At 48.5% G+C, this 24,502-nt stretch overlaps 1 protein-coding gene across 4 annotated transcripts in view; it reads left to right on the top strand.

Annotated features, from left to right (window-relative positions):
* Positions 1-24,502, top strand: part of ACAP3 (ArfGAP with coiled-coil, ankyrin repeat and PH domains 3) — a 154,513-nt gene that overhangs the window by 82,164 nt on the left and 47,847 nt on the right. For 2 of the 4 annotated variants that reach the window (XM_081870904.1, XM_081870906.1), the window contains exons 7-10: positions 6,593-6,637; positions 7,530-7,625; positions 11,258-11,332; positions 14,664-14,675. In XM_081870904.1, coding sequence (XP_081727030.1) covers positions 6,593-6,637; positions 7,530-7,625; positions 11,258-11,332; positions 14,664-14,675 — 228 coding nt within the window. The remainder of the gene's footprint in view (positions 1-6,592; positions 6,638-7,529; positions 7,626-11,257; positions 11,333-14,663; positions 14,676-24,502) is intronic. The other 2 variants (XM_081870905.1, XM_081870907.1) reach the window with 1 other exon arrangement.

Raw genomic sequence — 24,502 nt, 5'->3', positions numbered from 1 at the left:
AGAATGGGATATAAATGTAATAATAAGTGGTGGTGGTGATAAAAGAGTCTATCCCGCTTCTTTTAAAATCCTTATTGTTAAGTTGTGGGTTGACATAGCAGACGACACAGCGATTTCTCCAAGTAGCTCTTTATTTCGTAAGCTGGAATAGAACTGACTGCAAACAGCTCAGCCGGCCTGCTTTTATAGGCAGCCGGCTGTCAACATTGTAACAACAACAGCCCAGAGTTCCCGCCTAAAATAACTGACGCGGACCTGAGGGAAAACTACCTACAGACCTGATTGAAAACTATATACAGTATCCCCCTGCTGGCCCAGGGTGAAACTTCACTACATAACACCCCTCCCCACCGAGATAAGGCGTTAGTTACAATCGTAATGGTTTCCTTATATACAGCACTACGCGTAATGGTTCAATTAGGCACAAAAGCATATTGGTTACATTTCCCATACTTAGACCAACAGTGATACATGTCCAACAACATAGTCCTTTAAATAAGTCGGGCGCTTGGGAACTCTGCCAGACCGCCGGGGACTGGTAGCCAAGTCCGGGGGGCCACACAGTTCTTGCTGAGGCTGTGGTGCGACCCTAGGTGGCGTTGGAACCAAATCCCCTGGATCCGCTGCTGTGGGTGGAGCCTCCGCAAGTGGAGTGGTCTGAGTCTGTGGTAAGTCTGGCAGACCCTCTGAAGCGGCTCGGTTTGGCTCCACGCTGGCAGTTTGCGAGGGAGGTGTAGGTGGGGCCTCACCATCTGTACGTGTCTCTTCTGGAGCCGCAAGCGCAGTTGGGGGCACCTCGGTAGTGTCCAAGTCCCCAACCTTGCGCCTAAGCTGGTCTATGTGCCGTCGCCACAAGCGTCCGTCTTCGAGTGCCACCTGGTACGAGCGAGGTCCAGTAACTCCCACTACTGTGGCTGGCACCCAAGGAATGTCCCCCACATAGTTCCGGGCAAAGACCTGGTTTCCTGGGACAAATGACCGTGGCGCGTTGGCACAGCCTGGGGGTTCAGCCACGGCAAAGTCCGGGTGTAGCCGGTCGAGCGGTGACCTGAGGCGGCGGCCCATAAGCAGTTCAGCAGGACTCCTCCCTGTGGCCGCATGAGGGGTGATGTGTTGCACGAACAAGTATTCGGCGACCCGCTCATGCCAGTCTCCCCGGTCCAGGCGCGCCAGTGCCTCTTTTGCCGAGCGCACCATTCTTTCCGCTTGCCCGTTGCTGGATGGATGAAAAGGGTGCCGTTAGGGCATGGCGGATGCCCAGTCCCAAAAGATACCGCTCAAACGTGCCTGACGTGAACTGTGGTCCGTTGTCAGAGACAAGGACATCAGGACACCCATGCGTTGCAAACAGGCCTCGCAGCACCCGGATGACAGCTCCGGTAGTGGTGGAGGGCATCAGGGCGACCTCCAGCCATTTGGAATAGGCGTCCACCACTACCATAAAGGTCTGGCCGTGAAAGGGGCCAGCCAGATCAATGTGCACCCTCGACCAGGGTGTCTTTGGCGTCTCCCAGGTGTGTCCCTTAGCTGCCGGTGGTGCAGGCCTCGACTCTTGGCACGCTTGACAGGCGGACACCCAGGCAGTGATGGCATCGTCCATATTAGGCCACCAGACGTAACACCGAGCCAACGCCTTCATTTTGACAATTCCCGGGTGGCCAACGTGCAGAGCCTCCAGGACGCGCTGACGGAGTCCCTGGGGAATCACGACGCGGTCTCCCCACAGCAGACAGCCGCGATGAGCTGAGAGTTCATGTTGTCTGGTTGCGAAGGGCTGGAACTCCGATGCAAAAGGCCCTTGTGGCCACCCCCTCCACACCCAGTTGAGCACCCGGCTGATGGTGCGATCCTGGGCAGACGCGGAGGCCACAGTGGCAGCTGATACAGGCGCTGCCGGAAGATCCTCAATCAGAAGGAGCGATGAAGCTGGAGCCGGGTCTTCCACAAATGCTGGAAGAGGGCAACGGCTGAGGGCGTCGGCATGGCCCATCGATTTCCCCGGGCGATGGATGAGCCGGTAGTGGTAGGCAGCCAGGAAAACAGTCCATCGCAGCATGCGTGGCGAGAGGACCGGTGGAGTTGGACGATCACCGGCGAGGAGGCCCAGGAGTGGCTTGTGGTCAGTGATGAGGTCAAAAGTCCTGCCATAGAGGTATTCATGGAACCTCTTCACTCCAGCCACAAGTGCCAATGCCTCCTTGTCGAGCTGGCTGTAATTCCGTTCCGTCAGAGATAGTGTCCTGGAAAAGTAGGCGAGTGGTGCTTCTCTTCCATCTGGAAAACGGTGACTAAGGACAGCACCGATGCCAAAAGGTGAGGCGTCGCAGGCAAGGACCAGCGGCCTGGATTCACTGTACTGTACCAGCACACTGTCTGATGAAAGGAGAGCCTTAACCGCGTTGAAGGCCGCCGTCTCCCGATGACCCCAGGCCCAAGGCGTCTTTGTACTAAGGAGTCGGTGAAGAGGCTCAGCCACTGTGGCTTTGTGGGGCAGGAACATGTTATAAAAGTTCAGCAGCCCCAGGAATGCCTGCAACTCCGTCTTGTTCTTTGGGGTGGGGGCCTGCTGGATAGCGCGGATCTTGGATGTGGTCGGGTGAAGGCCGGAGGCATCGATAAGATAGCCCAGGAACTCTACCTGTGGAACGGCGATCTGGCACTTCTCCCTCTTTACCTTGAGCCCGGCCTCTTGGAACCTGGTCAGCACGGCACGGAGGCGCTCGAACAGCTGCTGGTGTGAGTCTGCAGACACCAAGACGTCATCAAAATATGGTACCACGCCCGGAAGCCCTTGCAGGAGACGCTCCATAAGGCTTTGGAAGATGCCAGGAGCCACACTCACCCCGAACTGCAACCGGCGGCAACGGAATGCCCCCCGGTGGGTGACGATCGTCTGGGCTTCAGCAGTGGCATCATCGACTGGCAGTTGTTGATAGGCTTGGGCAAGGTCCAGCTTAGCGAAGACCTTACCCTCACCCAGGGAATGCAGCAGGTGTTGGACAACAGGAACCGGATAAGCGTGCTGCTGAAGTGCCTTGTTGATCGTGCACTTGTAGTCAGCGCAGATTCTCACCGACCCATCTGGCTTGACAGGCGTGACGATGGGGGTTTCCCACTTGGCGTGGTCAACCGGCTCCAAAACTCCTTGGGCGATCAGTTTGTCCAGTTGTTCGTCCACCTTAGCCTTGAGAGCAAAGGGAACCCGGCGTGGCTTTAGCTTGATGGGGGCGACTTGTGGATCAAGGCTAAAGGAGATGGGCGTACCTGTATATTGCCCCAAGGTGCCGTCAAAAACCTCGGCAAAGTCTTTGACCAGACCCTCAGTCTCTGCGTTAGAGATGCAGTTGATGCCGGTGACTTCCAGGCCGAGGGCATCAAACCAGTCTAGCCCTAGGAGGCTTGGCCGCTGACCTTCGACCACCACCAACCGGAGCAGGCCCGAAAAATCCTTGAAGGCAATCCGGAACCGGCCAACGCCTACCACGGGAATGTCGTTTCCCTGGTAGTCTCTCAGGTGTACGCGGTGAGAGTCGAGTTGCCTTTTGGACACTCTGGGTACCAGTCTTTTGATGGTGCTCCACGACACGATGGACAGGGCAGACCCGGTGTCGATCTCCATGTCACATGGAGCTCCTTCAATGAGCACCGTGACGTTCAGCTTGCGTCGCGTAGGCGAGTCGGTTTGGCCAATCGTGGTTCCAGACGGGCAGCGGCAGTTGGTGAGAGCGAAACAACTTTCCTTGGCAGACTGGAGTGAAGGCTTGGACTTGCGAGTCGATGAAGGGGGGGTGTCAGACGGAGCCGATCGGCAGACCTTAGCGATGTGGCCCCTTCTGGAACACTTCCTACAGATGGCGTCTCTGAATCGACACTTGGCACGGGAATGGTTGCCTCCGCAGCCGGCACATTCCGGTTGGCCCTTGGACTTCTGTTGGAACTTCCTGTGCTCCCGCTTTGTCTGGTGCACGTCATCGCCTTCACTGGATGATGCCTCATCACTGCTGGCCTCTTCATGATGCACCGGAACTGGCTCCCTAGCAAGACGTGGGCTGCTGCACTTACGGATCTCCTGGGCGGAGTGTTCAGCAGCTTCTGAGGCCACAGCCTCCTCAATGGCTTTCTGCAGCGTGAGGTCTGGCTTGGCGAGGAGACGCCGTTGCAGATGGATGTCCCGGACCCCGCAGACGATTCGATCCATCAGGGCATCGTCTAAGTCTCGGAACTCACAGTGCATTGCAGCCTGTCGCAGGGCGGTGGTGTAGTTGTTGATTGACTCCCCCTCTGCCTGGTTCCGGTGGTAGAACGCATGGCGGGCAGCAATCTTGGACGGCTTTGGTGCGTAGTGGTTGCGGAGCTTCTCTTGGATCGTGTCCCATGGTGTTGCCTGGACTGCTTCGGGCGCAACCAATGCTCGGGCCGTCTCAAACACCTCGGGCCCACAGAGGCTGAGGAATAGGCCCCGCTTACGATCCTTTGATACTGCTGTCAGCTCGTTGGCTTGGAGGTAGCAGTCGAACCGAGCGAGGTAGGAATCCCATGATTCAGAGGCTGGCGCAAACGGCGGTAGAGGCACAAGTGAAGCCATGATTCCGATGCCGGCGTGAAGGGCGATGGATGGAACACCGTGCTCTAGCCAGAACAGTCAGCTCTGAATTAGTTCTGTCCAGTGATTTCGCTCAGTGATTTCGCTCTGTGATTCAGCTCAGTGATTCAGCTCAGTTCAGAGGCTGGCCGCATCTGGCTGTGCTCTGATGTCCATCCATCCCATCCTCGTCGCCAGTGTTAAGTTGTGGGTTGACATAGCAGACGACACAGCGATTTCTCCAAGTAGCTCTTTATTTCGTAAGCTGGAATAGAACTGACTGCAAACAGCTCAGCCGGCCTGCTTTTATAGGCAGCCGGCTGTCAACATTGTAACAACAACAGCCCAGAGTTCCCGCCTAAAATAACTGACGCGGACCTGAGGGAAAACTACCTACAGACCTGATTGAAAACTATATACAGTATCCCCCTGCTGGCCCAGGGTGAAACTTCACTACATAACACTTATACAGTGGTACCTTGGGGTACAGACGCTTCAGGTTACAGACACTTCAGGTTACAGACTCCGCTAACCCGGAAGTAGTACCTCGGGTTAAGAACTTTACCTCAGGATGAGAACAGAAATTGCACAGTGGCAGTGTGGCGGCAGCAGAGGCCCCATTGTCTAAAGTGGTACCTCAGGTTAAGAACAGTTTCAGGTTAAGAACGGACCTCCAGAACGAATTAAGTTCTTAACCCGAGGTACCACTGTAATTCCATATGGAAATACAGGGTTGTATCCAACTCAGATCTGCTCTGTGAATTTTCAATCACTAGCAGATGTAAAAATGTGGGAAATTGAAGTTAGGAAATTGAGAGAAACCTAAATTGACAGATTTGCCCATTCCTAAGGACAAGGCATTTTTTCCTTCTTGCTTCTCTAGGGCTTCTGGTTTTCGGAGGTATATTGCTACTGAACATGGAGGCGCCATTTTGTTATCACAGTTGATGGCTTCTGATAGATCTACCCACCATGAATTATCTAATCCTGTTGCTGTTTTTTAAAAAAGGTCACATGGAGGAAGTAGCTTGTGCTGTTCAAACCTAATAATCCCATATGTAACCGTAATGGCAGGAGCGGACATCATTTTTTCAGCCTGGAGGCCATGTTTCCTTCTGGGCAATCTCCCAAGGGCCATGTCCCAGTGCTGGGCAGGGCTAGAGGCAAAAGTGGGCGGAGCAAGGACTGTAAATGTAAATATTACCTTCGTACTGTAGGCTAGTTTCTAGAAACATCCTTCATCATCTTTGCAAACAGGCGGCATTATTGGAATTCAGGGACACAGTCCAGTCAGGCTAAACCACTCAAGGATGGGGGTCTGTGGAGAGGGGTTGTGGCTTGGGGAAAATTCTGAGGCCCAGATAGAGAGATCTGGAGGGCCACCATTTCGCCTCTGGGCCTGACAGGCTCCAAATCTTCTCTGGCTCGGTTTGCTATTCAGATAGGAACCAGCCTCTCTGAAATGGCCCTTCCTGCTACAAATTGGCCGCACACAAAACCTTTTGCCAAACTCAACCGTTGCCAAGCCGTTCTTCGTTTGCTTTCAAAAATCCACATTGTAGCAATTTTAGCAACAGGATGCAAAACTGGGAAATATATATATATTTTGGCAACCAGGAACAACCAGAAGTAGTATTTCAGTTTTGCCACAAGATGGCTCCATGGTGCTGCAGTTTGCCAGCATTACAACTTTTTGAGAGCAAACTTTCCCTCTTGTTTCCAGTGTTCGGAAGATGAGTGCCATTGTTTAGGTTAGCTACTTTGCCTTGGATTCCCGCCCCCTCTATAAAATGTTTCGCACTTCTGCAAAGACCGTGACCTGCCCCGTGACACCCAGTGAGCTTCATGAACAAGTGGGGATTCGAACCCTGCTCTCCCGGCTCCTAGTCCAGCCCTCTAACCACTACTGGCTCTTGCTTGTATTTTTGGAGGGCTCCCAGGGAGCAGGCTGGCTACTCTGTTGGCTACCCAGAAACCTCATTCCCCTCCCCCTTCTTCTTTTGCTTATAGATCAATGTCCTCCAAGCCAAGAAGAAATTTGAAATCCTCGATGCGGTAAGAACTGTTCTGAGTTCTCCTTGCTGCCCCTGACTTCACCCAAACTGTGGGTAAATTGCAGCTCCCAGCATGCCTTGCAGAGGGACGCCATGTTTGCTAAGGAGGTTGCTGTGTGGGCAACTTTCTCCTGCCCATTAAGTTAATACGTCTTGACCCAGCAGGCTCTTCTTACATCCAACTGTGCTTTACTCAGAGTAGGTCCACTGAAATGAATGGGCCTAAGTCATGCACGTTTACTTCAGTGGGGCTACTCTGAGTAGGACTAGCATTGAATACAACCATCATTTTTGACTGGATTGGAAGATAGACTGAGGATCTGGAGATCTACGGTTGTATCAAGCATTGTTCCTACTCAGAGCAGACCTATTGAAATTAATGGGCATTTCTAAATTAGGCCCATTCATTTCAATGGGCTGAACTCTGAATAAGGCTTAGTTTGATGAAGCACTTAATTATTTCGACATTAGCCAGTTGCCTTTGCTACACTCCTTTTGACGCCTGCTTAAAGCATTTTTGTTTAGGCAAGCCTAAACAACAACAACAACAACAACAACAATTTATTACTCACACCCCGCCCATCTGGCTGGGCCTCCCCAGCCACTCTGGGTGGCTTCCAACAGAATATTAAAAATGTTGCTGTGTAAAAATCTTTATTTTACTATTATTTTTAATTACTATAAATGTTTTAAATCGTTCTAACCTGTTTTTACTTATAATTTTAATATTTTCTTGTGAACCGCTTGGAGGTTTTATTAACCGCTTGGAGGTTTTATTGCAGTCAAACAGTATATACGTGGTTGTTTTAAAAAAATCAAATAAATGCACCTAGATCAATGGGTTGCATTCACTCAAAGTAGACCTATAGACAAGTTCTTCTTTTCTCCTCCAGATGCTGTCCTTCATGCAGGCTCAGTACACCTTTTTCCAGCAGGGCTACAGCCTCCTTCACGAACTGGACCCCTATATGAAGAAGCTGGCCACCGAGGTAAGAAGCGATAGGAAGGCAAGGAGCTTCAGAATGAGCCAGGGTATTGATCCAGGGCCAAGTTCAGCCTTCAAATGCCCTGGCTTGTACTGAACTTGCTAACCATGGTTTCCTGGTAGTGGTAGTAGTAGTAATTTATTATTTATACCCTACCCATCTGGCTGGGTTTCTCCAGCCACTCTGGGCGGTTCCCAACAGATGATTAAAAACACGATAAAACATCAAACATTTAAAAACTTCCCTAAACACGGCTGCCTTCAGATGTTTTCTAAATGTCAGATAGTTGTTTATTTCTTTGACATCTGATGGGAGGGAGTTCCACAGGGTGGGCGCCACTACCGAGAAGGCCCTTGGCCTGGTTCCCTGTAACCTCACTTCTTGCAGGGAGGGAACCGCCAGAAGGCCCTTGCAGCTGGACCTCAGTGTCCGGGCTGAACGATGGCGGTGGAGACGCTCCTTCAGGTATACGAGGCCAAGGCTGTTTAGGCCTTTAACGGTCAGCACCAACACTTTGAATTGTGCTCAAAAACATTCTGGGAACCAATGTAGGTATTTCAGGACCGGTGTTATATGGTTTTGGCGGCCACTCCCAGTCACTACTCTAGCTGCCGCATTCTAGAATAATTGCAGTTTCCGGGTGACCTTCAAAGGTAGCCCCACGTAGAGCGTGTTGCAGTAGTCCAAGCGGGAGATAACCAGAGCATGCACCACTCTGGCAAGACACTTGGGCAGGTAGGGTCTCAGCCTGCGTACCAGATGGAGCTGGTAGACAGCTGCCCTGGACACAGAATTGGGACGAAACGGGAAACATTGGCAAGCATCCAACTAAATCCTTCTTGGAGCAGACTTATAGAAGAAGAGTGGACCTAAGTTAGCTCCAGAGAAGTGGACACGGAGCAATGGATCCAAACTACAAGAAAGAAGATTCCACCTAAACATTAGGAAGAACTTCCTGACAGTAAGAGCTGCTCGACAGTGGAATTTGCTGCCAAGGAGTGTGGTGGAGTCTCCTTCTTTGGAGGTCTTTAAGCAGAGGCTTGACAACCATATGTCAGGAGTGCTCTGATGGTGTTTCCTGCTTGGCAGGGGGTTGGACTCAATGGCCCTTGTGGTCTCTTCCAACTCTATGATTCTATGATTCTAGCCATGCTCTTGAACAGGAATGGGTCTACTTCAAGTAAGGCCAACGTTGGCTACATCCATAGCTGTCAACTTTTCCCTTTTCTTGCGAGGAATCTGTTATGTAGTGAAGTTTCACCCTGGGCCAGCAGGGGAATACTGTATATAGTTTTCACTCAGGTCTGTAGATAGTTTTCACTCAGGTCCGCGTCAGTTATTTTAGGCGGGAACTCTGGGCTGTTGTTGCTACAATGTTGACAGCCGGCTGCCTATAAAAGCAGGCTGGCTGAGCTGTTTGCAGTCAGTTCTATTCCAGCTTACGAAATAAAGAGCTACTTGGAGAAATCGCTGTGTCGTCTGCTATGTCAACCCACAACTTAACAGAATCCTATTCGGAATAAGGGAATTTCCCTTTTAAAAAATGAAAAGTTGACAGCTATGGCTACATCACTGTAAATTAGAGGGGAGGGGGCGTTTAATGGCTGCTCCATCATTCTTCAAACCCGTGGGTCCTCCCGGAAGGTGAAAGCAGGAGAAGAAACGACAGGAGGAAGGAGTCACTTGAAACACAAAGGAACAACAACATAACCAGAACCCCTTTTCTAATAGGTCTGTGCACCGTAGTTGCACAGTTGCTAGGAAACAACAGGCAGTGGGAAAAAACATTTCAGGGCTCTCCACCAAGACCCTCAGGGGTTTTCAAGTGGTCCTGGGGGTGTAGGGATGTGCTTGTGAGGGGAAGGCCTGGCAGTGACTGCCGTAGGCCTGTCAATGCTTGCTTTAAGGCCTTCGCCTCTGGGCCTCTGTGGTTACAAGCCCCTTTGGGGATCGTTCGTGCCCCTGACGTCAACTCTGGATAAGAGCCTCGCGGCTAATCCTCAGAGCTGTCGCAAAGCATCAGCGTGCTAATCTCTCAGGTGCCCTCACGTGGCGGTTGTGCCCTGGCCAGCCCCTGCAAGGTTTCTGCGTCTCTCTTGATGTCTTCGCCCTTGCTCAGGGGGGCAGGAGTGGCTGGGGAGCGATGGAGCAAACTCGATTTTTTGGCTTTGATAGAACTGGGGCCGTTGGACCAAGCTGTTCTACATCCCAAAAGAGTCTAGGAAGCTTCCTTTATACAGAGCCAGTCCATTAGATATGTCGGATTGGAAGCTGCCTAGTTCAAAATCTGACCATTGGTCCATCTAGCAGAGATTTCATGGGCACCTGCCATTTATGTTCTAGTTGAGATTCCTGCATTGGTTTAGGTGACTTTCTACAATTCTATGATTCCATGACTGGCAGTGCTATAAGCGTGGTTTAATTGTGCAGTGTGGATGTGACCTCAGAGTCAGATGACAGGCATCCCTTGCCTTGCCTATCCAGCCTCTATTTAGGGTCTTAAAAGTGAAGGGTGCAGTATTGTGCCAAGAGATTCTTAACATGAGTTTTTTACTTCGCCAGCAAAACCAGAGACATTTTTACTCTTTCCCCCCCTTAGACGGGTTTTATTTTGTTTTAGATTTCACGTTTGTGTCTGCTGGTTTGCATAGTTTTAAACCTGTTTACTGCCCGGTTATTGGGCAGTATATAAATACCGGGTGATATATACATTTAAAGCACTTTTATGCCACTTCAGTCATCATAGCTTCCCCAAGGAATCCTGGGAACTGATTTGATTGGTTTGATTTGTTGTATTCCCGTGCCTCCTTTCATTCGGCTGAATTCCAAAGTGGCTTACAAGCAGTCAGCAGCAACAAGAAGACAGAACATAATAGAATATCACAAATACAGCATAAATCATATAGAATAATCAAAACAATTACAATCTATAAAACACGACTAAAAAATAAGCTAAACATCACACACAAAAATCACAAAAAAAGAGAAATAAGATGCAACGAAGATGTATGGAGTGTATAATTTTGTTTTGCATTTGAAAACCAGTAATATATATATATATATATATATATATATATATACACACACACACACACACACACACACATCACAATTGAAGCAAAAGTCATATTGTATGATTAACAAATCAGTACAGCTCTTATAGTCTATAAAACAATATCAACAACATTACCAATATAGCAACCGAAAGAAAAACTAAACACTGTTAAGTTTATATGCACCATCTTAAGTGTGCTATATCTTGCCCTTTTTTTGCCAAAGGAGCCCAGAGCAGTTAGGAGACACCCCCAACTCACAAAGCTACAATTCCCACCACCTTTAACAAGCTGCAGTTCCCAGGATTCTCTGGGAGAAACCATGACTATTTAAAGTGGTATATGAGTACGGTACTTTGACTATATAGTGTGGATGTCATCTATAACTATTAAGTACACTTACTATAGGTACAGAGGGTAAGTATAACAGGCTTACTCTTTACGTATGTTTGGAGAGCGAATGTGCTTTCGATCTTCCCTCATTTTAAGCCCTTGATGTAGGTAAGCCTAGAGAGGCATGAAGCTAGGGACAGAGGGGGAAAACTCACAACTGTGTCCCCCCCCCCCCCTTCTTGCTTGTAGCTGGACCAGTTGGTGATCGACTCTGCTGTGGAGAAGAGGGAAATGGAACACAAACATGCACTTATTCAGCAACGGGTGAGTCTTACCGGCCGTGAATGATTGCTGGTGGCTCAAGGAAGCTTCTTTTTTTTTTTTCTTTTTTTTTTTTGATTTATTAATGTAACTCCCCACTTTTTTTTTTAATATTTTTTATTAAGGATTTTCTTGTTTTACAGAAGTGTAGTGCCTCGTTTTTTTGTTTTTTTGTTTTTTTTTTCAAGGAAGCTTCTGAAAGTAGGCAAAGGTGATGATGTCCTGCCCTTTTTCTCTGTCCCAGGATTTGACTAGGCGAGCCAGGCAGCAATCTGTTCTTGTGGCTAGTGTGCATGCGTTGGCTATCACAGCACATGTGCGCTAAGGTGTAAGACCATGAGGCTTGCTAGATCAGACTCAAGGCCCATCCTGTCCAATACGTTGCTCCCAGTCAGATGTCTTCCAACTGCTATGAGAAAAAAAATGACCATCGGTCATGAGCCCCACAGCACCAGTGGGGTTTGGCTTGGATTGAGAGGAGGAGGAAGCAGTCTGTGTGTCTGTCTGTGTCTGGGCATGTGTATCTGAAGCCTAAGATGGAGGAGTGGGGATCTCTCAGCCACATAGGAAGAGGGAGCAGTGATTCATTTTTTTAATTGCAATTTTACCCCGCTTACTCCTCCAAGGAGGTCAAGACTGGACCAGGTTGAAATGCACATGGTTCTTCTTGTTTAATCACCACAGCAACCCCGTGAAGTAGTTTAGTGACTGGCCTAAGGTCACATCCAGTGAGCTCCATGGCCAAGTAGGGATTTGATTCCTGGTCTCCCAGGTCATAATCTGGCACTCTAAATACTACACTACACTGCCAGCTCTTCACACTCCCTGATCTTCCTGCAGTGGAATCAGGGCTTTGATCAGCAGGAGGAGGAGGAGGCAGAACCGGAGACTTTTAAAAACCCGTCATAATCAAGGACTTTAAAGGTAAAGGGACCCCTGACCATTAGGTCCAGTCGTGACTGACTCTGGGGTTGCGGCGCTCATCTCGCTTTACTGGCTGAGGGAGCCGGCGTACAGCTTCCGGCTCATGTGGCCATCATGACTAAGCCACTTCTGGTGAACCAGAGCAGCACATGGAAACCTTGCCGCTGGAGTGGTACCTATTTATCTACTTGCACTTTGACGTGCTTTCGAACTGCTAGGTTGGCAGGAGCAGGGACCGAGCAACAGGAGCTCACCCCGTCGCAGGGATTCGAACCGCCGACCTTCTGATCGGCAAGTCATAGGCTCTGTGGTTTAACCCACAGCGCCACCCACGTCCCATTTAAACCACTATGATGCTGCTTTAAACGTTCATGGCTTCCCCAAAAGAATTCTGGGACCTGTCATTTGCTAAGGGTGCTGAGAGTTGCCAGGAGACTCTCCCCACTCTTATTCCCCTCCCATCGTAGTTTAACAATCAATCCCACTTTGCAAGGAACTCTGGAAACTGTAGCTCTCTATCAGCACCCTTAACAAACTACAGTTTCCATAATTCTTTGGGCAGCGGGGAAGCCATGACTTGTTAAAGTGGTGTCGCAGTGTGTTTTTGTGGATTGTACTTTTAAATGTGTTTTGGGGAGTGGGGCAGGGGGTTAATGTTATTGTTTTGTTTACTTATGCTGTGAAGCTCCCTGAGGTCTTTGAGTTGTATACAAATTTAATAAGTGAGTAAGTAAATAGGGGCTCAAAGTCTGGGAAAGAAAAGAAAGCCCCAAAACAACTGGGAACGCGATGAAAGTGAGTCACTTATTTCCTAGAGCTCTCCCCTCTTCCCCTCCTGACAGCCCCTTACGCTGACTCTTTGGGGTGCTGTGATCTCTTGTGACAAGCAAAGGAAGGAACGTGGCATTTCAACCTGGTCCAGACTTAAGAAAGGGGGAAAGAGGGGGGAGAAGCCACAAGACTGCAGCCCTTTCCCCATCTGCTGGCTGATGCAGGAGAAGCCGTGGGCCATCTGGCAAGGATGAGAGGAGGAGGAGGGTGGGGAAGCCAGCTGGACAGATGTGCGGGAAGGAGAGACGGGAGTCCGTTCTTCAGCGCTGGCTGCGATCTGTGGGAAACTAGATCCAGCCTTCCCCTCACATCCCCCAAGGCAAAGAAGCAGAGGTTTAAAAAGGATATTTAGGCTGTGTGCGCACCATAAGTTTAAAGCACATTTGCAGCACATTCTGGCAAATATTATTATAATTATTAATTATTAATTATTAATTATTAATTATTAATTATTAATTATTAATTATTAATTATTAATTATTAATTATTAATTATTAATTATTATTATTATTATTAATAATAATAATAATAGAATCTTGGGAGCGTAGTTTGTTAAGGGGGATAGATGGGAATGACACTATTTTAAATCACTTCTCATTTAAAGTTGTTCCCCTTGACGCAGAAACAGTGGCAAACATAGCCCAGTTGGTTGGGCACAAGACTCTTAATCCAATTGAGCAAAAGATTATGATTCCTCTCGAGTTCCGTGGGGTTTATTTCTCACAATAGGTATTGCAGCTTCCAATGATTCAGGAGGCTAATGTTAAATTGCTGTGGATCAGTTTTGGTTTCTGGGTCTCTGGGTTAGGAACGTCCTGGTTTCTGGGTCTCTGGGTTAGGAAGGTCCTAATTACACCCATTGGCCTATTCAGACCAATAGTGTTTTATCCAATTGGCTCTTCAGTGTCTTGGGTAAATTCTTTGCCAGCTCAGTTTGCTGAGATTGCCAGTGAATGTTGTACCTCCCCAACCCCCTTGTCAAAATACACCAAAGCGCACCGCTTCCATAACCTGAAAATGTGGCTGCAAATTTGGCGGTCTTATGCCAGGCCTGGTTGTTGCTCACAGAATTCCACCTACAGAGAATCTGACCTTGCATTTTGAAAAGAAAGAAAAAAAGAGAGCAAGTTTCTAATTCTTATGGTTGCACAGCTAAAATTTGACAGCGCATGGGGGAAATTTGCTGAAAAGCAGCTCAAAGCTATAACAGTTGCTGCAAAAAATTGCCAGGAATAGGGAGGAGGGCTACAATGCACAGCTCATCTATGTGGTTAGTGCACCCAGGATAAGTTTTGCAGAAATAGTTATTGTGGCATAACAGTTTTTTTTTTTTTTTTTACAAATGCTTCATTTGTTTGCTGCATGCATGTCGCAGAATTTGGATGGAGTTAGTTGCAGAATGCCGTTGTTATTATTAGCACAGTCCTGAGTCTTGGAGTTCCACTGGTGTCTGGATTCAGAAATTGCATCTAGCAGCCTTAGATGTTTTTATGAATAAACTCCAATTAAGTAACACTGTTTCTTTCCTCTCCCTTTTTCCTTCCCTCCTTCTCCACCAATTTCTAACATGCCCTCCCAGACTCTTCTGCAGGTGAGTACCAGCCTACGTGTTCCCTGATTGTTTGTACACTTGTGAAACTTGCTCTAGATCACTGCTCCTTGGCGTTTTGTTCTATCCTGCTCACACTGTTGACATTGGCAGGGGAGGGATTGGATTATGACTGTGCAGGGAAACATGAATGGGGCTGTTTCCATCTGGTGTGGTGCTCAGCCAAGGATTAATTTTCCTTAGAACTGTTGAGTTGGTTGACAAGAGTATCTCTGAACATGTGCAGAGCGTTCTCCCCAAGTCACTTGTTGCTGCGTCCACAGTGCTTCTGTGTCCAGCAGTCTTTTGTGGGTCCAGATGGTTTTGAAAAGAGGTGCAATTAGACTCTGGGCTCTGTGGTCTTTTCGAAGGGGGATCTATCCTTAGATAGTCATGTGTATTATTATTTTTTAAGTTACTTCAAAATGTGGTCGGGCATTGCTTCTGCATTTGAGGAATCTCCTCCTTCTGCACAGTGGGTGCTGGACTTCTGTCTCAAAGTTAGCGCCACTAGGTTTGAACCTCGGAACCTAGACCAACTTCATTCTATGTAAAGACAGGAGAGAAATTCAGTTAATTTACACTTCCTGAAAGGATACACAAACCAAAATACAGCTGTCCTTTGAAATCTACATTCCTCCCCCCCCCCATTTTTTTACAACGCAGTTCTCCAAACAAACAAAAAAATGGACTGCATGCAACATTTGCCCTATTCATAGTGGACCCGTTGAAATTAATGGACACACGCGACTAACTTACGTTTTACAACTACGTTTTACTCAGAGCACACCCATTGAAATGAATGGACCTTAGTCAGGTCCACTGATTTCAGTGGGTCCGCTCAGAGTAGGACTAACATTGGATGCAACACAATGTGTTCAAACATGTGTCTATAACTGCACAAACATGCCTATAACTGGTGAAAAATAACATAAAATGCAAGTTGCATTAGGCAAAATTGCAAAAACGTGTAGATTTAGGGAAATTGTGTAAAGAAATGTTTGTACTACTCAGAGTAGACCCAACCCATAGAACTTAACAGGCTTTATTATTATTATTATTATTATTATTATTATTATTATTATTATCTGTTATTTATGCAATTAATTTATTAATTGCCTTCTAAAGCACCATCGCTAAGTGATTGATCCATAGACATGACTAACAGTGGGATGGCATTTAAAGTGTCAGACTAGGACCTGGGAGACCAGGGTTCAAATCCCCCACTTGGCTGTGAAGCTCACTGGATGTGATCTTGAGCCAGTCAGAATCTTCCAGCCTTACCTACCTCACAGGGTTGTTGTGGGAATTCAATGAGGGAAAAGGTGGGGTATAAATGCAAATAAATGAACAAATACAAAACTTGGGTCCATTGATTTCAGCGGGTCTACTTTAAGCCGAACGGTAGCTAGATATAACCCAGCTAAACTAAAATGCTGGTGGATTTTCAGGAGGGCTTTCAAAGAAAAATCACCTACGGAGTATGGAAATGTGGAGAGCTGCAGTTAAGACTGGACAACCAAGAAATTGAAAGACACTTGTCTTCTGCCCATGCAGCTGTTATCTTGGTCAGGACATCCCCCTCCTGAGTCTCTGCGTGTAACCATGTTTACAAGTGCCAAAAGGGGCACTTAGGCCCAAATCCGGATCACAGAGAAAGCCGGCCGCAGATGGCACGGGATTCATTGACAAATCCACTGTCATCCACTTACTCCAGTGAACTGGTGTTCCTGAGCAAGCAGGTGGCGGGGGGGGGGGCGGGGGGAGGAGGTACAGAGCCCAGGGCGTTCATGGTTTGACAGCAATGCCTCCTGAAGGGAACATGGTGTGCTCTGAGAGTTAAGAGCGGGACAGAATTTGAAATCCACTGGCAAGTGGGGCCAGGGAATTGATGCATCGTGCAGATGCTACTAGGTTGGCCTAATTAATCTGATTTAGCGGGGGAGGAAGCAGGAGGGACGGGCTCTGTGGCATAGTGAAGATTGTGGTGCCCACCTTGCCGACACCTTGCCCTTTGTGATCTGACCAGCTGGTGCAGTGTGGGCACAGTGGAGGGAATGTGATACCGGTTCTGCCATTGCATCCACACCGTGCCACCCTCTCTGTTGCTACTTCTTGGTTAGGGACAGTGACCTCTGCATCGGAAAGCCACCCCTCTGACCACTACTTCAGCTTTAAGTGTGGCAGCTCTCACTTTAAGGCTCAACCTGTTGAATTCCTGCCAGACCCATTGAAGGAGTGAGAGGCCTGATTTTCCCAAATGGAACCCTAAACCAAAATCTTGGCTGCAATCCTATATCCCCTTATCCTGGGAGTTTGCCCCTAAAACGCACAGAGACCACGGGTATAAGGCAGTATACAAATTCAACAACAGCAGCAATAAAAATAACAATTCTAAATCAGGTGTGGCAACCTGTGGCCCTCCAGATGTTGCTGAGCTAAAACTACAGCTGCCATGCTAGCTGGGGCTGGTGGGAGTTGTAGTTCAGCAACACCCAGAGGGCAAACACCTGATCTGAGCAAACATGCATACCATTGTATCATGAGTCTATTTGTGAAATTTTGATGGGAGTTGCTCCCAAATCTTCACGAATCTGCAATAAACAGGACATCTGGGAGAGGCTTTTCATTGTGCAACTAGGGTTTGCCAGTATACCTATCAGCAAAATAGCGATGGTTTTGTAGGAGCCCAGTTATTCTTTCCCTTTTGGCGGGGGCTGTCCCAACACCCCCCTTGTTCTGTCCTTCCCTTCCTTTTCCCAGGGGGGTCCCTTTTGTACGTATTCCCTGGACAGCCATCATTCTGAGACGCTTTTGTCCTCTCGCTAACCGCTGTCTTCCAGATTGCGTGCTGCAGCTCCTTTGCACCTCAGAGGAGGAGTTCCCCTTTTTGACTGATTTATGCCCTGTAGGAAAACAAGCCCCGCTTAAACAGAAGCCAAACCAACTTGAGCCTCCCCCTTGCAAAAAGAATAAAATCCTTGCGTGAGAGTGAGCAAAGGCTGGCGGGGGCAGGCGCTTGGATTTTATGGCCTTCGGCTAACTTTCCTGACAGCTGGGGGACACTGAGGGCGGGGCGAGGGGGGAAAGGGCTAAAAGCAGATTATTCACCAAAAGTCAATGGCTGCTAGCCACGAGGGCTGCGATCATGGAGACAGAGTGCTCCTGACTGCCAGTTGCTGGCAATCACGTTGGGGGGGGGAATGGCTGTTGCGCTCAATCAGGCATCTGGTTAGATGCCTGTAAGAACAGGATGCTGGGCAAGATGGACCGTTGGCCTGATCCAGCAGGCTCTTCTTATGCTCTTCTTAGCCATTCTCTCCTTTTTAAGAAGGGGGGAGGCAAATAAATGGAGGATAAGGCCATAGGGATGCGGGTGGCGCTGTGGGTTAAACCACTGAGCCTAGGGCTTGTCGATCAGAAGGTCAGCGGTTCGAATCCTTGCGATGGGGTGAACTCCTTTTGCTCGGTCCCAGCTTCTGCCAACCTAGCAGTTTGAAAGCATGTCAAAGTGCAAGTAGATAAATAGGTACTGCTCCGGTGGGAAGGTAAACGGCGTTTCCGTGTGCTGCTCTGGCTCGCCAGAAGCGGCGTAGTCATGCTGGCCACATGACCCGGAAGCTGTACGCTGTCTCCCTCGGCCAGTAAAGCGAGATGAGCGCCGCAACCCCAGAGTTGGCCACAACTGGACCTAACGGTCAGGGGTCCCTTTACCTTTACCTTTACCTTCAAGGCTGTAAGCAGGCACCAGCCATAGTGGCTATTGTTACAATAGTTTTGTGCCACCCCCACTCCCTGCAAGATTCCTGAGGGTTCCAGGGAATCACCCAGGGTCTCTGTCCCTTTGGAGAATTGAAACACAGCGGAAAAATGTTGTGGCTTTAACCAATATGGTTTATTCTCCTATTTACACCTTTAGACTGCATGGAAGGTGTCCAGATCTTGCAGCATGGTCATTTCAAGAGGGGCTTGTCTCTTACAGCATCTCTCCCAGCCAGACTTCAGCCAACCTGCCCAAGATGGATCCCAGTCTTTCTTCCTCCTCCTTCCCAGACCACCTTGCTAAAAACAACAACAACAAACCTCTCTTTTCCTGACACCTCACACCCAGTTACCCTGGCAACTTTCCAAACCCCCAGTCTCTGGTCACACCTGAAGGCAAAGGGGGAGGACAGCATTGCCAATGGCCCTCGGTGGCCTGTAATGTTTCTTAATGGCCCCAGCTTGGCATGTCCGTTTTGCATTGGCTAGCTCAGGAATACCTATGCAGCTTGCATTTCTCCCAAATACAGTGGTACCTTGGTTTACGAACTTAATCCGTTCCGGAAGTCTGTTCTTAAACCAAAGCGTTCTTAAACCAAGGCATGCTTTTCCATAGCAGCGGGGGACTCAATTTACAAATGGAACACACTCAACAGGAAGCCAAACACATTCTGCTTCCAAGGCAAAGTTCACAAACCAAAACACCTACTTCTGGGTTTGCAGTGTTGTTAATCCAAGTTGTTCATAAACTAAGCTGTTCTTAAACCAAGGTACCACTGTAATCAAAATCCTACCATTTATTCATTTCCAATTTGGGTCCCTCCCAAAAAATCTCTTAACACCTTGCTCTACCTCCACTGTTGGAGGCAATATTTAGGGAGGGTGCTGTCTCCTATCTCCTGTCTCTTCCACTGGGAGAGCAGGATGTTGGTCTAGAGTGGGGTCTCTGGCCTGATCCTGCTGGGCTCTATTTATGTTCCTATAAGCACAGGGAAGTGGAGGAGGCATGTGGCTGACTGGAATAGAACGTGTGGCTCAGCTTGGATGGCTTCTCCATCCCTGCTGCAAAGCATGGGTAGGCAACCTGCAGCCCTCCGGATTTTACTGGAGTAGAACCCCCATTATCTGGTGCTTGCTCCGAGGTTGCCAACCCCGTGTGGCAGAGTGTGGGAATTGAGACCTTTTCTTCTTTCTCCTGTCAGGCGTCTCGTGGTCGTCCTGGCATCTAGAATTCCAAAATAGACTGCCTCTGAACCTGGAGGTTCTGCTTAGCTACTGCAGTTAATGTGGACATTTGGCCCGATCTGGCAAAGCTGCTGTTACGGTCTTATAAAGGATTAAGTGTATCCATGACGGATCAGAGGGCGGGAGGCTAAACAATTTGTTGGCGGAGGGAGAGAGGGCAGGGAATGCTGACGCCGGAACACTGGTATCAAATGCCTATTTTTTATTTAGTTATAATATTAGGTTTCTTACCTGCCTGTTGCCATAAGAACTTGCAGTGGTGATAGCAATTAAATATTTAATTATAAAAGGAAGCGGGAAGGTACACAGCTGATGGAAAAAGATGTATTTGCATAATAAAACTCCAGTGTTTACTGGAAGGGGTCCTGTCATCCGTCCACCGTCCGTCCCCCCCATGCCATTTGATGGGTGGTGCATTCCACTACAGGGGCCTGGTCCTCTTCCAGGACTTCTGGGATGGCTGGAGAACTGCCTGGCTCGTGAATGCGTGGGAACAAGGAGGGAGTATCTGTGCGCCGGGGCAGCGCCCGTCAGGTTGATTTAGGAGGGAGGCTTTGAAAATAAATAACTTAACCGGGCTGGCCATATGGCGCATTGCTTTATCGTCCTCCTCTGACAGGGTGCAGGCAGAGCTTTGGGCTGGCCAAGGAGGGGGTCCCCGTCTCTGCAGGTGGCATCCCACCAATGGGTTTGCTGTGGGTGGACGGGGGCTGGGGGGCTGGTGGAGAACAGGGTGGGACAGGAGGGAAGGCAATATTGGTAGGAAGTGGCTTTCCGTAGAAGCTTGGCGAGTCCCTCCAGAGCGGGGTCAAAGGCCACATGATGGAGTTCCCCCCCTCCCCATCAAACCCCACTGCATCTTTTCTGTACCCCCTCCATCTCCAGGCGACAGCTGTATGATAATTAGCCCTTGTGCTAAGCTGATCGGCTGTGAAAGGGAAGCCACTATCCTTAGGGTGGGTGGGAGGGAGGGAAGAGAAGGAGGGATGGAGCAGGTGGTCCACAGGCTGGAGACAGAGAACCCTGCGGTCCGGGCCCTAGCAGAGCGAAACGGGAGTGGGAGGGGTTAAAAAAGCAGTGTGTGTGTGTGTGTGTGTGTGTTGGCAGTGAGGGGGGCAGAGCATCTCTCCGATCTCGAGGTGTGCTGTACAACACTGCCACTCTGGAGAGTGTCCCGAAAAGAGATTCGTGCGCACAGCCGAAAGGACGGGGTCATGAAGATTTTCGGCAGACTTGAGTACCTTCTGGTAAGGGAATGTTTCTCCGGAACTCCAGAGATACAGCCGGGCTTCAGGATGCAACTGCATGCCGTCTTCCCTTCCCTTTGTTGCAAGGGTTAGGGTGCCGGAGGGCTGTAAAAGGAGGAGGGGAGGGGGTTGGCAACACCTTCAGCTTTTAGGACCCTTCCATAGCTCGGCTTAATGGGGATGGCGAACCCCCGAGCCTCCTTTAATCCCTCCTCGTCCACTCCGCATTCTCCTCTCGACTGCTGCTGCCGCCCCACACTTTCTTCTCCCTAAATCTGGAGCCTCCCTGTGCAACTGATGTAGCTCTCCTATTCGGATTTTCAGAGCATAGGGGAACTATGGACTTAGAGAGCGTGGGACAGCAGCAGTGGAAAGATAACGGGGGAGAATTAACGGGGCTCACGATCCACATTAACCTGGGTATTGGCGGGCCCTTAGTTATGTAACAAAACCAAGTTGGGTGTTTGTAGTTCTGCAGCTTTGTATAGAATCTACATAGTCTGAGTTCGGGATCCACCCTTTTAAATCTTTCATTGTCCAGAAACGACAGATCTGGATGTTGCTGCAATTGACTCTCTCTTTGTGTGTGTTTTTGTAACTTGATGCTATAATATTCCTTTGGGGCTTTGGAAGCAGATGTGGCAAATGCGCAGTATTCAGGTGCGAAACATAGGGAGCCGTGTTATACTAGGTTAGACTATTCATCCAGTATTGCCTGCTCTGACTGGCAGAGGCTCTCCGGAGCTCTGCAGCAGAGAAGGGCCTTCCCCATCGCCTGCTAATTTAATTTGATATATCCTACCTCTCCACCAAGGAGCTCAAAGTGGTATATATCCTTCTCCCCATTTCATCCCCATTTCACCTGTGAGGTAGGTTAGGATGAGAATGAGATACTAGCTGAGTGGGGATTTGAACCCTGGTCTCCCAGGTCCTAGTCCAGCGCTCTAACCATTGTGTCACACTGACTGAGATCCTTTAACAGGATGTGCTGAAGAATGAACTTGCCTTTTCCATCACCTGCTGTCTTTTAGCTGGAGAGGTTGGGGATCGAGCCTGGTACTCTCAGCATGCAGAGCACATGCTGTGCTTATGAATTATGGCCTATCCTTTAAAGCAGATCCACACCATATATGTAAAGAACATCCAACACACAGGGAATGCATAACCCATTTTGCTTCTGCTAAAGCGCATGACTACCTCCAAAGAAACCTGGGGACTTTCATTTGTTAAAGGTGCTTGGAAATTGTAGTTCCACAAGGGAAAACTACAGTTCCTATTATTCTTTTTTTTGGGGGGGGGGAGTGTCACAAGTTTTCAATGTGCATTGGACAGGTTTCAAACTTGTGGTGTGGATCTGCTCTTAATGTGGAAGGTCCTTGCCACTGACACTGGCAAAGATTCCAGGCTTGTGAACCCAATATACATATTCTGTATACAGGCACAAAATCGGGCATGCCAAATCAGTGTGTAAGCTTTTTGAATTCCTCAGAATTCTTTGTCAGGCTAAATGGCAAACACTATGTGTGTTTCATGTGTGTGAGTGTGTGAGAGAGAGAGAGGCCAGGGAGTTTGCATTTGGTCATAGTCTTCAGCTGGAACATGGAAAGAGATAGCAGGCATTCTTCACCAGTATGGTGTAGTAGTGAAGAAGAAGAGTTTGGATTTGATATCCCGCTTTATCACTACCCTAAGGAGTCTCAAAGCGGCTAACAATCGCCTTTTCCCTTCTTCCCCCACAACAAACACTGTGAGGTGAGTGAGGCTGAGAGACCTCAAAGAAGTGTGACTAGTCCAAGGTCACCCAGCAGCTGCATGTGGAGGAGCAGGGAATCGAACCCGGTTCACCAGATTACGAGTCCACTGCTCTTAACCACTACACCACACTAGTGAGAGCACCTAGGACCTGGTAGACCAGGGACCAAATCCCAGCTCAGCCATGAAGCTCACTAGTTGACTTTGGGTCTCCTAGCCTACCTCGCAGGGTTGTTGTGAATTTAAAATGGAGAGGAAAGAGAGAGCTGTGTATCACACCCTTTTGCTCCTTGGAGGAAGTGGGATGTAAATGGAATGAAGAGATGCAAAACAAAACAAAACAAAGGAGGACCTGTTAGATGCTATGCTGATTTCAGGTTGCACCTTGTCCTGCTGGGAAGAAGAAGCTTACAAGGGTGACCCCCCCTCCCCAACATACTTGAAAATCTTTTTCAAAATCCAGCCGTTACCCAGGTTTGTCTCCACCCTTAGGCAAAACCCACTGGTCCCTTGACAGATGGGGAAGCAGGAGGGAAGGGAAATGGAACCGTTTGTAGATTAACAAACCTGGAGATTAAATTTCGGGTGGGTGTCCCCATCTGCTTCCCCCTCTTGCATCAGGTTTTTTTGACTGTAAGCTCCTTCAGACAGAGATCTGTCTTTTGATCATTGCACACTGAAGAAGAAGAGTTTGATGAAGAAGGAGGTATTGGGTCTATGAAAGACCTCAGAGAGTGTAAGTTTCTAAGCAGGACCAAACCAGTATTTTGATTCGGCATAAGGTGGCTTCGCGTGCTGTGAGTTGGTGGGCGAGATTCTTAAGAAACCTTAATTTTTGCAAGATTTTGTTTCTTTCTTATTTGGATGAGTAGCATTTCCTACAAAATGTCTCTGGCTGCAGCCTTGGGGGGGATGCAGGGAGGTGGGCTCTCTCCCACAACAACAAATGTGTGATTGGTTGGAGTTTTTGAAAAACAAAAACAGGTTCTCTCTGTTTTCCGATCACACGTTTACACCAAACACATTCTTGCTGATGTGGGCGTTGATTTTTGTGCTGCAAAGGTGATGCAAATGGGGGGGGGGGAGGTGGAAGAGTGCTTTTTATTTTTAAAAGGTGTGATGAAAAAACTCAGACAGCACCAAGCTAGATGGAGTGTTTCGCCAGATTGGTCTGCAAGGAGCTTTTTTTTTCAGATAACGGGACTGAGCGAGGCATGTGGATAGGATGTGTGTGTGTGTGTGTGTGTGTGTGTGTGTGTGTGTGAGATCATTCCTCAAGGGAAAGAAACAAAAGCACAATGGATTATGTCATCTCTGCTTGGTCCATGTGGCTGAACAAGCAGACATGTGGGAAAGCCTGTGTGCACATGTGTCTCCCTGTGTGTGTCTGTAGGATGGCTGGCTTTTGCAGAAATAACTCTGCTGTACCAACGGGATTGTATTTTTGTGCACATAGCCATGTGATCCCAGAGAGAAAGTGTGTGAATGCCCAGTAGTAAATTTATAGAATGGAAAGCCTCTAGGAAAGCTGGAAGCAATTCATTCTGATCCAGAATAATAAAATTGGAAGGGATCCTTAAGAGTCACGTAGTCCAAACCCCTAGTATTCAGGAGTCACAGCTAAAGAAGCCCCTTTCGCATAGAGGTTTATTTATTTGCAATTACATTTCTATCTCACCCTTCCTTCCGAAAGGAACCAAGGGTATGCAAACAATCAGTGGCTTTCAATGGTCATAAGTGAGTGTTTTTCCCTTCTTTATCACATAATACATCTCCTGTTTTGTTTGCACTTTTGGGTTCACAATAGAAGAGGTGAGCTGAGTT

This window comes from Podarcis erhardii, assembly GCF_964252035.2.
Source record: "Podarcis erhardii genome assembly, chromosome: 7".
In the NCBI taxonomy this organism is placed as follows: domain Eukaryota; kingdom Metazoa; phylum Chordata; class Lepidosauria; order Squamata; family Lacertidae; genus Podarcis; species Podarcis erhardii.
This window is presented reverse-complemented; position numbering and strand designations above follow the sequence as displayed.